The 13085-nt window shown below is 55.9% G+C and overlaps 3 protein-coding genes across 3 annotated transcripts; 1 reads left to right on the top strand and 2 right to left on the bottom strand.

Moving 5' to 3' along the window:
* Nucleotides 1-248: 248 nt before the first annotated feature.
* Nucleotides 249-3014, bottom strand: EX895_004193 (uncharacterized protein; the record flags this gene model as incomplete). The annotated part of the gene is made up of 1 exon (XM_029884789.1): nucleotides 249-3014. The coding sequence occupies one exon, from the start codon at nucleotides 3012-3014 to the stop codon at nucleotides 249-251; it is 2766 nt and encodes a 921-aa protein (XP_029738890.1).
* A 1461-nt stretch (nucleotides 3015-4475) lies between these two features.
* Nucleotides 4476-5499, bottom strand: EX895_004192 (uncharacterized protein; the record flags this gene model as incomplete). The annotated part of the gene is made up of 2 exons (XM_029884788.1): nucleotides 4476-5257; nucleotides 5343-5499. The coding sequence occupies 2 exons, from the start codon at nucleotides 5497-5499 to the stop codon at nucleotides 4476-4478; spliced, it is 939 nt and encodes a 312-aa protein (XP_029738889.1).
* Nucleotides 5500-7038: 1539 nt separating this feature from the next.
* EX895_004191 (uncharacterized protein) lies at nucleotides 7039-13064 on the top strand (the record flags this gene model as incomplete). The annotated part of the gene is made up of 2 exons (XM_029884787.1): nucleotides 7039-8280; nucleotides 8391-13064. The coding sequence occupies 2 exons, from the start codon at nucleotides 7039-7041 to the stop codon at nucleotides 13062-13064; spliced, it is 5916 nt and encodes a 1971-aa protein (XP_029738888.1).
* Between the last annotated feature and the right edge of the window lie 21 nt (nucleotides 13065-13085).

Genomic DNA, 13085 nt, shown 5'->3' with positions numbered 1-13085 from the left:
AGCTGAGCTTAACGCAAGATTTCGCCGGTGAGAGGGTAAGTGCGCGATCCGACCTCATCACATGATAGTGACTGTTCCTGTTTCGCTCAGCAGGTTGCGAGAATGGCAAACGCAAGCACAGACGAATGAACATCAGATCTATAAACTCGTTTGCTTGAAACCTATCGACCGCATTGAGCTTACAAGCGAAAAAGAAGGTTGGGCTGTCAAGATGGCGCCTTCAGCGAGTGCGTCAGTGGTAGCTCTGACTAATGGTGATGTCCATTCGACCCTTCATCCAGGTCAAAACGCTCGCCCTTATTCATCACAGTATCGTGTGTATCCACGCTCTCCTGAAGCGCCGCCGCCATGGGCGACCATGAAGAACTTGCTGCTGCCCCCACCACCGCCGAAGTCCCAAGCTCTTGCTCCCCTTCCTCAGCACCTGCATGCAACGGCGATTCGAACTGCATGCTCTCGGCATGCGCTTCCATCTCAGCGATCTTGTCGGCCAGATCCATCGAGTGGTTGCCCGCCGATCCACTGTTGCTCAGCGAAATTCTTCCGTCAAAGGAGCCGGAGCCGGAGCCGGATGCGTGTTCGTAGCTGAAGCCAGGAATCACGAGCGGACCTGCTGCGACTACTTGCGGGTGACGCATACTTTGGCGAAAACGTTCTTCGGGCGACGACGTGATGGGTGCGTATCCGTTGCGGAAGCCCACTGTGGATGGGCCGGCTCGTTCGCGCATATCGACACCCGCACCGTGGTCGCGCGCCTCCGCTGCGTCGTGGCCATCATCGTCCTGGTCGTCTTCGTCCTCGTCGGAGTAGAGCAATTCTTCGCCCTCGTCGTCATAGAGTACGCTATCGTCGTAGCCATCCAAACCCTCGTCATCATCCAGCTCGTCCACCGCACGTCTCGCTACAGACAACAGATAGATCATAATTCCAAAGCACAGTAGAGCGCCTACCAGTCCAGCCCACTTTTTCACATGCTCCGCCGTCTCGGAAGCCTCGGCATCCTCTTTACTCTGCCCTTCCCCTGCGCCGTTGTACGCTGCAAAGTTCTTGATCGAGGTGCCCAGGCCCGTGTGGATGAGCAACTTGGGCAATGCGAGCGCAGTGCATGTCACGTACGTCCGTAGCGTTAGCGTAGGTGAACTCGCCAGCAACGTATTCATCAAGTTGTACGGGTACGGAGCCAGTCGAACCAAAAACAGTAGCTTGGGCTGCTTCTCGATGGCGCGTACCACCTTTTTGAGACCTCCGCTCTTGTTGAGCAGCCCCACCATCCACTCTCGCAACAATGATCGACTGAGCGTGAACACCACGATTGCACCCGAAAGCGCCGCGATGTAGCTGATAATGAAGCCCTGCCAGAGCCCAAAGGTGAAGCCGCAAAGCATGATGAGCGTCGAATACAGAGGCAAGGGCGGAAACGTGGTGAGAAAGATGAGCGAGCCCAGCATCACTTTGCCCCACAGACCCAGGCCTTGCAGATAAGCCGACATGTGGTCGAGTCCGATAAAAACCTGGGTGTGGAACGTGATGACGAGCGCTGTGCTGCTCAGACTGATACCGAGCCAGATGAGCAGCGGCACGTAAGCCTGCAGCCAAGGAGGATAGTAGCTGCGCATGCCAGTCTGTGGGTCTCTGAACGAGTCGTCAATGGCAATGCGGGTGTCGATGCAGTACTCCCTAAATCGTCGGTAGGCCTCTGCTGGTGATGCGAGCAGACGCACAAAGTGAACTAGCGTGGCTAGAAACACGAGTAGGCTCTGTCGCAGAGTGCGCTGCGGCTTGATCTGGCGCGCAACTTTGCGTTTGCGTCTTGGGCGTAACCTGACCGCACCTCTGCGCGCTTGCGGGATGACGATGGGCGATCCAATCAAGATGGACGAATGTGTGCTCTTGTGGCCGTTGGGCAAGTGCATGTCGGTGCTGTCGTCCGCAGCAGCAGTGGGCTGCTGGTCGATGTGGGTGCTGCCTCGTCGTCGGTTGACCGAAGCTGGGCGCGGTCGATAGGCAGCAGGTGTAGCTCTGCGCGATTCAGAAATGCTGGCTGGCCAGGAAACGTCGGCGCTCATGGCGTGTGGCGGGTGAACCTGATCGTAGGGTGAAACAGGAGACGGCTTTTCGTTGAAATGAGCATGCGGCTGTGCGTGCTGATGATGACGAGGATGATGAGTGGAAGGCGTGAAACGGGCAGCAACCGAGGCAGCCGCCCTGCGTCCGTGACCTTTCCCAGCTTCGTCGTCGCTGAGGCTGTCACAGTCGTCTCGAGATGGATGTTTGGAGCGCACAATGACAGGAGAAGAGCGTCCTGCCATGGCATCCATGATAGATTGGGCAGCGGAGACAGCGGCGCGACCGATACCCGAATTGAGTAAGGAAGGCGAAGCGACGCGCTGCACGGCCGGGCTTCTGGATCGTCGTGCCGACTGCGAGTCATGCTCATGGAAGGAGCCGGAGCGCGATTGGGACGTGTGCTGTGAGGAAAAAGGGTAATGATGGCGAGCGCTGGTGGCGACGGCCGAGGTGATGTGAGGGCTGGTAGGACGCTTTTCCGCTTCTTCCATGAGACTCTGCCTCCGTGAATGAGGACGCCCGCTGGTGTCGATGAGGGGCACTGCTCGCCTTGGATTGGCAGAGCGGGCGTTGCTGCTGCTGTTACTACTACTACTTTCGGCCGCTATCCTTGGAGGCACGGACTGAGGACGATTCTCGGAGAGCCAATAGGAAGACGAAGAGGGTTGGTTCTGCGTGGCGGCAAAGAGCCCATCTGGAGGAAGCTCGTAGTTAGGCGTAGCACCGAAAGCGCTGAATGAGTCGGGTTTGGTAAAGAAGTTGGACGTGTCAAAGTGAGGATGTTGATTGGTCCTCTGCGCCAGCGTTGATCGGCTGGCGGGCGATTGTTGGGTGTCGGAGGAAGAAGCATGGGCTTTCTTGGTGGGTGAAGGAGAGCGGGAGAGGGGCGAGCGTGCAGGCATGGCACCGAGATGGCCGGGATGGTTGCGGCGCTCAGCACCGTTCATGATGACAACAATGGATGCAGAGAGATCGACGTAGTCAGCGATACAACTGAAAGAACAAGCCGACCCGAGCCGAGCGCAGAGTTGCGCAGTAGAAGGGGGCTAATCCAGCAGGGCTTGTATCAAGCCGAGTAGCTGTTCCAAGCAGAGGACAGGCCTGCTGCCCATATGAGGAGAGAAAGGTCGGCGACGAGGATGCGAAGTTCGAGGATGACCAGGAGGTATCGAGCTGCTGGGCAAGCTTTGGTTGTCGGGACTGGCAAGATGAAGCTGCGGTGTCTATTCCGTTGCAAGAGCTGCTACCAGATGAAGTGAAGTGGGCACGAAGCTCAAAAAAGGCAGCAGCAGCGCCAGGTGTGCGTGAATCAAGGATGAGGCCGAAGCCGGACGGGATCGGTTCGAGGTGTGACAGGTCCAAGATTCGGCAGCAGAGAACTGTGCCGTCGCTCTTGAGCGGAAAGGGCCTTGAGGAGAAGACGGCTGATAATGATGATGATCAGAAGGAGGATTGAGAAGGGTCGGCCTCGATTCACTTGAACGAAAAGTCGACTGCAATTGCAGCTACCAAAATAAGTGGAAGCTGACCGGCAGCGGCAGCATTAGAACGGCAGGAACGACACCGACACCGCCTCAGCTCGTTTCGCAGCTTGGACCAACAGCCTTTTCCTTCTCTTCCTGAAATCACACACGCACGCTCGCTCACCCAGGGGGAATAACACTTTAAGTCTTATTAAATAAAATATTTATTAAATTTCACTTTCTTTTCTTTGGCACCGGTGGGTCCGGGCTCACATTCTTTTAACCCCTGAGAGCTTGACACTGCGAGGAACGAAGAGAAAGAAATACAGCAAGCAATGACCGAGAGGCGGCGCTTGTTCAGCTCTGGTCATCGCTGAGCGTGAATTTGGAATTTGACCGGCGCATCATGTTCCGACCGAACGCTCTCGGGTTCGTGTCTAAGATAGGCTCATGTTTGCTGCTGCTGCTGCTGCTGCCGCCGAATTTAAATCAAATCTTCTGCCCCGCACCGCGCACTGCTTCTAAGGCAAAGAAGCTGATTGGCTTCCGCCGCCGTCTTCATCCTGTCGCGCGCCGCCCTGGATCTCGTCATCTTCTGTTCGCTCCAATCGTTAACTTGTGGAACGGTGGTCACTTGGCAGCTCTTGAACAGCTTTCTTTGTGAACAACCTGTATTGTCCACAGCACCAATTCGCGATCGCACCAACAGACAAGAATCGCCTCGCTCCTTGGCTCAGCATCAAGACATTCGCTTCGAGAAGAATTTTCCGCCGGCTCAGATGGCCACGTGGCCTTGCCCCTAATGCTTCGCATATCAGCCTCTGCATTGCGCACAGTTACCTGCATTCTGCCCTCGCCACATGCTCACGGCTCTTGTGATCATCCACGACTGACGCTGTCCTGGCATTGCTGATTCGAGGCCCTCGCTTGCGTGTTGGTACCGCTTCAGCTCAGTTCCGCGATGGCTCGCCGAACCGCAGCTGCAACCACTTGGATGTCCGACGTACGTCGCGGCGGACAATGTCCAATGTCAAGCTCGATCACCTGCTTACCCCTATCGCTATATAAACTCGCCAGCTTTCTCGACTCGTCCAAACCCGCATCCTGACGCCCGTGGATGTGGATGCTTAGCTTCTCGATCGGCGTCGTCCTCGTCGTTTCCACCCTCTCCATCGTCCCCTTAATGTCAAAGGGTCGCCCACCGCAGATCAGAATCACCAGGCGAGCCGACAGCCTTGTGCCCATCTCCAGAAGTAAGCCTGTCGCCACAGCACAGCCCTGCGAAAAGCAGATCATGCCATCGTATCTGCCGAGCTGGACGTCCACAGGCGTCCTCGCCCCGGCCGTGCTTGGATGCGAAAGAGGCGTATCGATGCCCGGGATCCGTTGTTCGATCCCAAGTCGACCCGTCTGACGGCTGCTGTTGGCCACATATCCTAGCTTATCAAGACTCGTCTTGACAGTTAACAGCGAGTCCAAAGGTGCGCGAGCGAGCGGAAAGGACGGAGACACCGATGTCGGCGTCTCTGGAGGAGTGAAAACACCCCAGCTGCTTCGTTCAAAGTTGGTGGTGATAGGGACCATTTTCCCACCATTCGGCTTCAAGCTGCCGATGAACGTCGGAGAAAGTCGTTCGGCAATCCTTCTGTGAGCGTCCCGCAGCGCATCTCGAGTCGGCTGCTGATACCATGCGTAGTACGACTCGTTGGGAAAGATGCTTTCGATGCCTGCAAGAATGCATGGAAACCTAATCGTGTTAGCTGACAGCTGGTATGAACGTCTCAACGGGGCAGCAGAGCGGTGCGGATCTACCTTGATACGGAGCAGACGTCTCGCCGCCATCCATATAGTGCACATCGAGCACGTTGTCGAGCAGATCAACCAAAGGCTTGATCTGTGCCTTCATGATCCTGGCAGAGGTGCCCTTGCCGTGCAGCGCCAACAGTTGCATCTTGTGTTCAGGCATCATTTGTCCCGGCCTGCGACGAAAGATAGCAAAAAGTAGTGGCAACGAGTTCGATGGAGATAAGATTGTCACCACACAAGCTGTCTTTGTGTGTCTCGCACTTATGTAGAAAGCCACCGACGCAGACCCTCAATTTGCGTGGTATCTAGCAGCCACACAGGCAATAACATCGTTGCAGAGCCAGTCTGAGACGGAGAGTCCGCTCGTCTATTCCTTCAGGATGGGGTGCGGCCAGTGCGAAGGCAAAAAGACTTGCAAAGACGACGGAGTAAGGCCCAAAAATAATGCAGCTAAGCCTTTCCCTCTCGAGGCAGCACCGGTCTTCACCCTGCGCCGAGTCGGCAAGTTCGAGGCGGCATTGCTCATGCGAGCCGCATCTGAACGCAGGAGAACCTCGATCCGGCACACGAGCGTGGGAACTCGACTCGGAGCACTGATGCGCACAACATACAAACATTGTGATTACAAGTCTCACAAAGACAATCCGATCCTCTACGAATGCGCTAGGCTTGGTGAATAAGGCCAAGTTGCTTCAGTCGGATGTTTCCCGCTCGTCCTTCGCATCAACTCTGGATCTGGTACTGGACAGCTACTCGGCCAAGGTGGTGTCATGCACCAACACAGCTCAAGTGCAGTGACGCGGGACTCGCACGTCCCAGATCGACTCGACAGTGTGAAGCACATGACGTTCAAATGATGCCGTGTGACTTCACAAACTAAGTTGCGACTTGGCGTTTAGCTTATCAGCACACGCCGACAGAAGACGATCAGTTGCTTCTGCAAAGCCCCAACTGCGACTGTCTTTCGAACCTATCATTGCTCGTCACTATGATGGGGCGACAACAAGAAGTTGGCGATCTCGCGACTTCTCCTCGGATGCTTGCTGGCTCAGCCAAAGCTCCTGTCCAGAAACTCGACGCCGCCTTGGCCAACAGAATTGGGCAACTAGTCTCGAATCGTTTCAGAAAGACTACGCTTTGGTTCGTCACCACGCTGCTACGGGCTCGGATACGCCGATAGGAGCTTCCGTCGGGGTGGCTAGGCAGCGGTGCAGCCCAGTGGCGTGGAAGTGACGGAGAAGTTGTGAAAGTCGGATAGCCCGACTCTGGAATTCTGCCTTTCGCTGCGCTACGCCGACAATTTAGAAACCACGAGGCTATCGACGGCAAAGACGAGCGTTTGATGTTCGTCGTGGCCATGCCGAAAGCACCGTCCAAGATACCCACGGATATTTGAGAGCACTTGCAGACATCAAGTCTACAGCCAGGGCACCTCATCAGTGTACTGCTTCCGGTTTCCCAGTGGCAGAATACCTCCAGGCTAAGCGGGAAGAGACTCGTGTTCGAGGGACTTGCTGGAATACCTCTTCTCTCAGCCTGCAGAGCCACTTGCTGCTCGGAGGGTCGGATAAGTGCTTGATGTCCACGTATATATAGGGACATTGCAGGCCGTCCAGGATCACATACTCCCAGCGGATCGCGATTCCTTCTCGAAACCTGAATCAACGCGACTTCTTCAACATAACCTGTCCCGACCTACAACATGCAAGCTCACGATCACAAAGTCATCTTTGTTCACGCCAGTCACAAACAGATTCTGATTCCTTCCACCTTCCGGGTCTTGCACCATGCGTCCTCCTACGACGTCATTCTCAAGGCTTTCCTCGACTCGGCTTATCGCGCATTGAGACACGAGGCAGACACTGCTGCACGGACCACCATCAATGGTCACCAAAAAGGCTTCATCCTTCCCAACACCTTCGAACAATTGGTAGAGGGTGCTTCTATCCACAACCTGCAAAGCTATGCATTGTCTCTGACAACCCTGGCACAGATCGGCATAGTGCTGGCAACCAAATCTGACCTCAAAGAGGCGATGCGAGGCGACTTTGCTGCCATCTGGGATCCCGAATCGAGCTTGACCATGACACTCCTTCGAGAACTCGATGTCACTTGCAGCCTGTCTCTGATCTCAAACACTATCGAGGCAATCAAGCTCGCGTGCTGGCTCGACTATTCCCTTAACATCGGCGATCCGCACGGTTTCAAAAGCGGTATTCAGAGGCTGACGCTCTGCGGACGCACAGAGACCAACGCGGTCATGGCTCAAAAATTTCGAGACGACGGCGTGCGCATCGCTGAAACGATCGCCGGATATGCGATCGAGATTGCGAACAATGCGAAACTGCTGCTTGACGAGGACGAACGGAAACCGTGCAGGGTCTTGGTAATCGAGCGATCGTGCATCCCTGCTTTGAGCACGAACCAATGGGGGCAGCTGCGGGCCGAGCTGCAGGCACATCTGCAACAGAGACAGATCCGAGTTGCTCTCGTTGGCGAAACGATGTCCCAGCCACAGTCTGTCACGGCGACCAACCTATCCTTCGATCTCTCTCAGCTCTTCTCGAGCCTTGATTTTGGCCGATCATCACAGCATTTTGAGACTGCCTTGAATCTCATGCGAAAACAACTGGCCTCGTCGCGCCTCTACTCTGCCCGCGTCGAGCTCCTTCTGTTGGGTGGAACGATGCTAGACAGCTGTGTGCAGTCCTCAGCTAAAGCCTTCGACTCTCTGCAGATCGCCCATGCCCCGGTGAAGCTCCTCCACCTTCTCCAACCCAAGGACTCCTACCGATTTGCAGACGAGCCTGTCAAGCTGTCCAGAGTGCAGGGAAACCCTTGTCAGCAGATTGCAATCATCGGGATGTCCTGCAGAGTGCCCGGGGCTAACGACGCGGACGAGCTGTGGCAGCTGCTTAAAGAAGGAAAGAGCACGTGCGAAGAGGTAAGTCGGCATCAAGACTGTCTCGCCCGTGACTTTGGTGTCGCAAGGGCATGAACCTGACTTGAATTTCCTTGATGCTTGCTCCATGCTTCGGTTACCGTACTGCACAGATCCCTGCCCACCTGTATCGCTACCAGGACTACCATTCAGAATCGTACCGGGACCGCAATGTAATGCGCGTCAAGACCGGAAACTTCATCGCCAGCGCGAGCTCGTTCGACAATAGCTTTTCCAGCGAAGCCGCATCCCGCCCGGACTGCGCCAAGATAGACCCTCAGCAGAGACTGGCCATCCTCACCGCGCACGAGACACTGCAGCGCGCTGGATACGGGTTCTCGCCGTACCGACACCCTAAACAACCAGAGCAGTGGAGCACGCATCTCGCCTACTGCAGCGACGACTACCGCGAACATCTCAGTCAGAACATTGACGCCGACTTTGTCTCCAACACCCATCGAGCCCACCTAGTCGCCAAGCTCAACGAGACCTTCGGCTTCAGAGGACAAGCATGCACGTACGGCACGGCGTGCAGTTCTGCTCTGGTCGCTGTCGAAGCAGCTTGCAGTGGCTTGCTGGCCGGACATTCGGCGGTAGCTCTCACAGGAGGCGTCAACATTCTCACCCAGCCGCAGATCACGATTGGCTTGGACAGAGGCTTCTTCCTCTCGGCGTCGTCCCAATGCATGACGCTCGATGATGCAGGTGCCGGCTACTCTCGCGCCGATGCAGTCTCGATCATGCTGCTTAAACGTCTCACCGACGCTGTACGAGACGGCGATCCGATTCTGGCAGTTATCTCGTCCGCTGCCACCAATCACTCAGGAGAGTCCTTCTCCATCACGCACCCTCATGGTCCCACGCAGAGGAGGTTGTACCAGTCCGGCATGCTCGCCAGCAAGACGCTGCCGCATAATTTCAGCTACATCGAGATGCATGGCACGGGAACGCAGAGCGGAGACTTCGAGGAAGTCACCGGTATCGTCCAGACCTTTGGCGAGGGCAAAAGGGATTCGACATCACCACTCGTTCTCGGCTCTGTCAAGGCAAACATCGGCCACTCAGAAGCCGCATCAGGCGCCAGCAGTATCGTGAAGACCATCAAAATCTATGAGCACGGCGAGGTCCCCCGGCACGTTGGCATCCGCACCAAGCTCAACACCAAACTACCGCCGCTCGACGGACTGCATGTGCCTATGCAGGAGACCAAGCTAGACAGAGTCAACGAGGGGTTTACGCTTGTCGATAACTTCTCAGCAGCAGGCGGCAACTCTTCCATTGTCATGGATCGAGGCACTGCGTACCGAGAACGACTTTCAGCCATGAGCAAGCATGCTCTTGCTATTTTCCACTCGACTCAAAAGCACCGTCATGCATCCGATGCCAAGCATCATCTCCTGTTCGTCACGGCTGCTACGCCCTTCTCGTTGGACGCCAAGCGACGCAGGCTGATCTCTTTCTTAGATGCAAACAAGCAAGTCAGTTTGACCGAATTCTGCAGCACGGTCTCCCTCGGTGAAGCCATGTTCCCTTACCGTCTAATCGCGACTCCTGCCAACATGGGTGAGGTAAGGACGTGCCTCAGCAGTCAAGAATCTGTTCAGGTCGACTCCAAGCACCTCGGCCAAGAGAAGGCTCACACCATCGGCATAGCCTTCAGCGGTCAAGGCGCTCAGTATCTCGACATGGCAAGGGAGCTTTACGAACACAGTGCCGCCTTCCGTAGCCATGTCGACCACTGCAACGTCATCGCCCTGAGCGCAACGCTTCCGAATTTGGTCGAGGTCATGCACCCGCTCAAGACGCAGCCGAACGCCGCACAAATCGATCCAAAACAGGAGCGCACAGCAGACAGCTTCCAAGCAGCACAGTATCAGCTGGCGTTGGTCGCTACCGAGGTTGGGTTGACATCGATGCTTCTCGATTGGGGCCTCAAACCTTCCTGTGCCGTGGGGCACTCCCTTGGCGAATACGTGGCGCTTTGGCTGTCTGGCGTCGTTTCTCTGCGCAGTCTAATTGAGCTTGTTGGCCACCGTGCCATGCTGATGATGGAGCTATGCAGTCCCAATGCGTCCTCCATGTTGGCCATTCGAGAAGGCCACGAAAAGGTAGGGGAGCTGTTGCAGCAGGCTGGCTACGAGCTACTCGAGATCGCTTGCGTCAACAGTCCAAAGGACACCGTGGTGGCAGGCTGCAACGACGACATCGAAAAGCTGCGAAGGTTTTGCGAGCAGTGCGATCCCAAGATCAAAGCAATGGCAATCCCAGTTCCCTACGCATTCCATTCCAAGGCGGTCGACCCTCTCATGGCTGAGTATGCTGAGGTGGTTATGCTTCACACTTTCTTCAAGCCCAACATTGCTATTGCCTCCAACTTGCTAGGCAAGGTGGTCGACGCCGAAAGCTCCGAATTTACTGGGCGGTACCTTGTCTCTCACATGCGCGGGCGAGTGTTGTTCTCGGATTCTATCAGAGACTTGCAGAAGAAGCTGAAAGTCGACACTTGGATCGAGCTGGGACCCCATCCGACGTGCACACCGATGCTCAAGGGCTGCTACGCAGAGACAGAGCACATGCCCGTATTTTTCACTTCCCTTCGACGCGGGACCTCATCGTGGTCGTCGACGTTGAGCCTGGTCAAGGATCTCGCCTCGCGTGGAATCGACCTCAATTGGGACAAGGTATTTTCCGACCTAGGTCTTCGCTTCTGCCATCACGGTCTCGCAGCAGATCTTCCGCTGTATCCGTTCGATCTCGATGAGTATTGGGTGCCTTTTAAAGATCGAGGGCTCCGAGACCATCTCATAGCCAAGGCGGGCCACCTATCAGCTCGTGACGAGGGTCCTAGCGAAAGCACGGCGGCTGTCCAGCCGATGAAATTGCCCAAGCCAGTGCATGCTTTGCTGTGGCAGTGTGTCCAGCTCGAGGCCACGCCGCCTTCAGCGATCATGCTTGCCCGTGTCAATCAGCAGCCCTTCCGCGACTTTATCCGAGGACACATCATCCTCGGCGTTCCCTTGGCGCCAGCTACTGTGTTTGTCGAGCTGGCACAAGAGGTTGGAATGTATTGGTGGCGTGCAGACCCCTGCAGGCAGAAACCTTTGGCTCAGACGGAAGAGGACGTCGTCATTCTAGTGCTCGATCTGTCAATGGTCGCTTCGCTTTATCTCAACGAGCATGATCCCAAGCAGACCATCGAAGTCTCGCTGCAAGGCAATCCCACGTCGGCGGATGGCTCCATCGTTCAATTCTTCTCGCACAGCGAACAACAGCATCAGAAGCACCAATATGGCTCGTGTCGTATCCGCATCGCGACGCAGGATCAAGTTGTCCGAGAGTGGAACAAGCTGCGTCATCTCGTCCTGAAGGCGGCTTCGACAATCAGAGAGCAGCCTGCTTGCATGATTAAGACTGACACAATCTACCGAAATTTTGAGGCCATTGTCCTCTACCTCGACGGCTTCCGAGGGATGAACACCGTCTGGATAACCGAGCGCGGCGATGAAGCGGTATCTGAGGTGAGCTACAATGCTCAAGCTGTCTCCGGTCGCTTCGTGTGCAGTCCAATGCTGCTTGACAGCCTTGGCGGACTTACCGGCTTCATCAGCAACGTCAGCTTTGCCGAAGGCCCTTTTGTGTACATGGCCGAGGCCATCGGCAGGATCGTTACGATGCCGGGCCTGAGCAAGATTCAGCCTGGCAGTGCTACAAAGGTGCAGGCATATACCCGTATGGAGCAAGACAATGAGCTGTCAAACGGTTCCGTCTACTTTTTCCAGCACGACGGCGAGCTGATGGGCATGATGGAGAACATCGCCTTCAAGCGCATCCGCCGAGACATGCTAAGAAGGCTGGTCCAGCTATCTTTGAAGGCATTTGCAAGCGAAGCAGCCAAAGCAGCCAAGAGTAACGACACACCTAAAATCGGTTGCACACAGGGTTTCGACGCCCGCCAGGCTACGCAGGCAGACGTGCCTCAGAGCAAGTCGTATCTGTCATCGAAGCCAATGCCAATAGCGCCGAGCTTTCCAACAGCTCGGCACCAGCAAGCTGAATCTCCCATGGACGAACTCACCAGTCCCGACAGACTCTTTTCCTTCTCGGCCCCGCTGCACATTGGAGGACCTCAGCTGAGACACTTCGATGGACATGATGTACTCGTTCTTTTTCCAGATGGCAGCGGCATAGCACAGATGCTTCCCAAAGTGCAAGTGGCGGGCTCGCTCTCCGTATACAGCTTCGACTCGCCGTACTTGGGCAAAACCGGAGGGTGGAGTCGAGGTATCGCTGAGCTGATCGACCGTTACATTGAGCTGCTCTGCCGCGTGCAGACGCGAGGGCCGTATAAGCTAGCGGGGTGGAGCATCGGAGGAATCTTTGCTTTCGAGGTGGCTCGTCGGCTGCTGTCGACCGGTCACGACGTCACGTTTGTTGGACTCATCGACACGCCGAATCCACGCCAGATCCGGCCGCTACCAGCAGACACACTCGACGATATGCTGAAGCGCATCACATCCACCACTGTGCGCGAGCACTTCAGATCGTGCGCATTGAGCTTGCCCGAATATCGGTGCTTGGCTCCTCAAGCCGCGGATCGGCAGCCCGGGAAAGTCATGATCGTCAACGCCAGCGACGATTCAAAGCTGAAGGGCGTGATGGCAAGCGAGCAGGAATGGCGCTCGTTCTGGCCAACCACGGCCAAGATCGAATTCGACCATGTCAGTGGTGACCACTGGACGTGCCTCGAGCCTGCTCTCAGCCTTGTCGTGCGCGGCGCCCAATGCTAAGGCGAAGCTCTGTTTTGGGGA

Source organism: Sporisorium graminicola, chromosome SGRAM_23 (assembly GCF_005498985.1).
Source record: "Sporisorium graminicola strain CBS 10092 chromosome SGRAM_23, whole genome shotgun sequence".
Classification (NCBI taxonomy): Eukaryota; Fungi; Basidiomycota; class Ustilaginomycetes; order Ustilaginales; family Ustilaginaceae; genus Sporisorium; species Sporisorium graminicola.
This window is presented reverse-complemented; position numbering and strand designations above follow the sequence as displayed.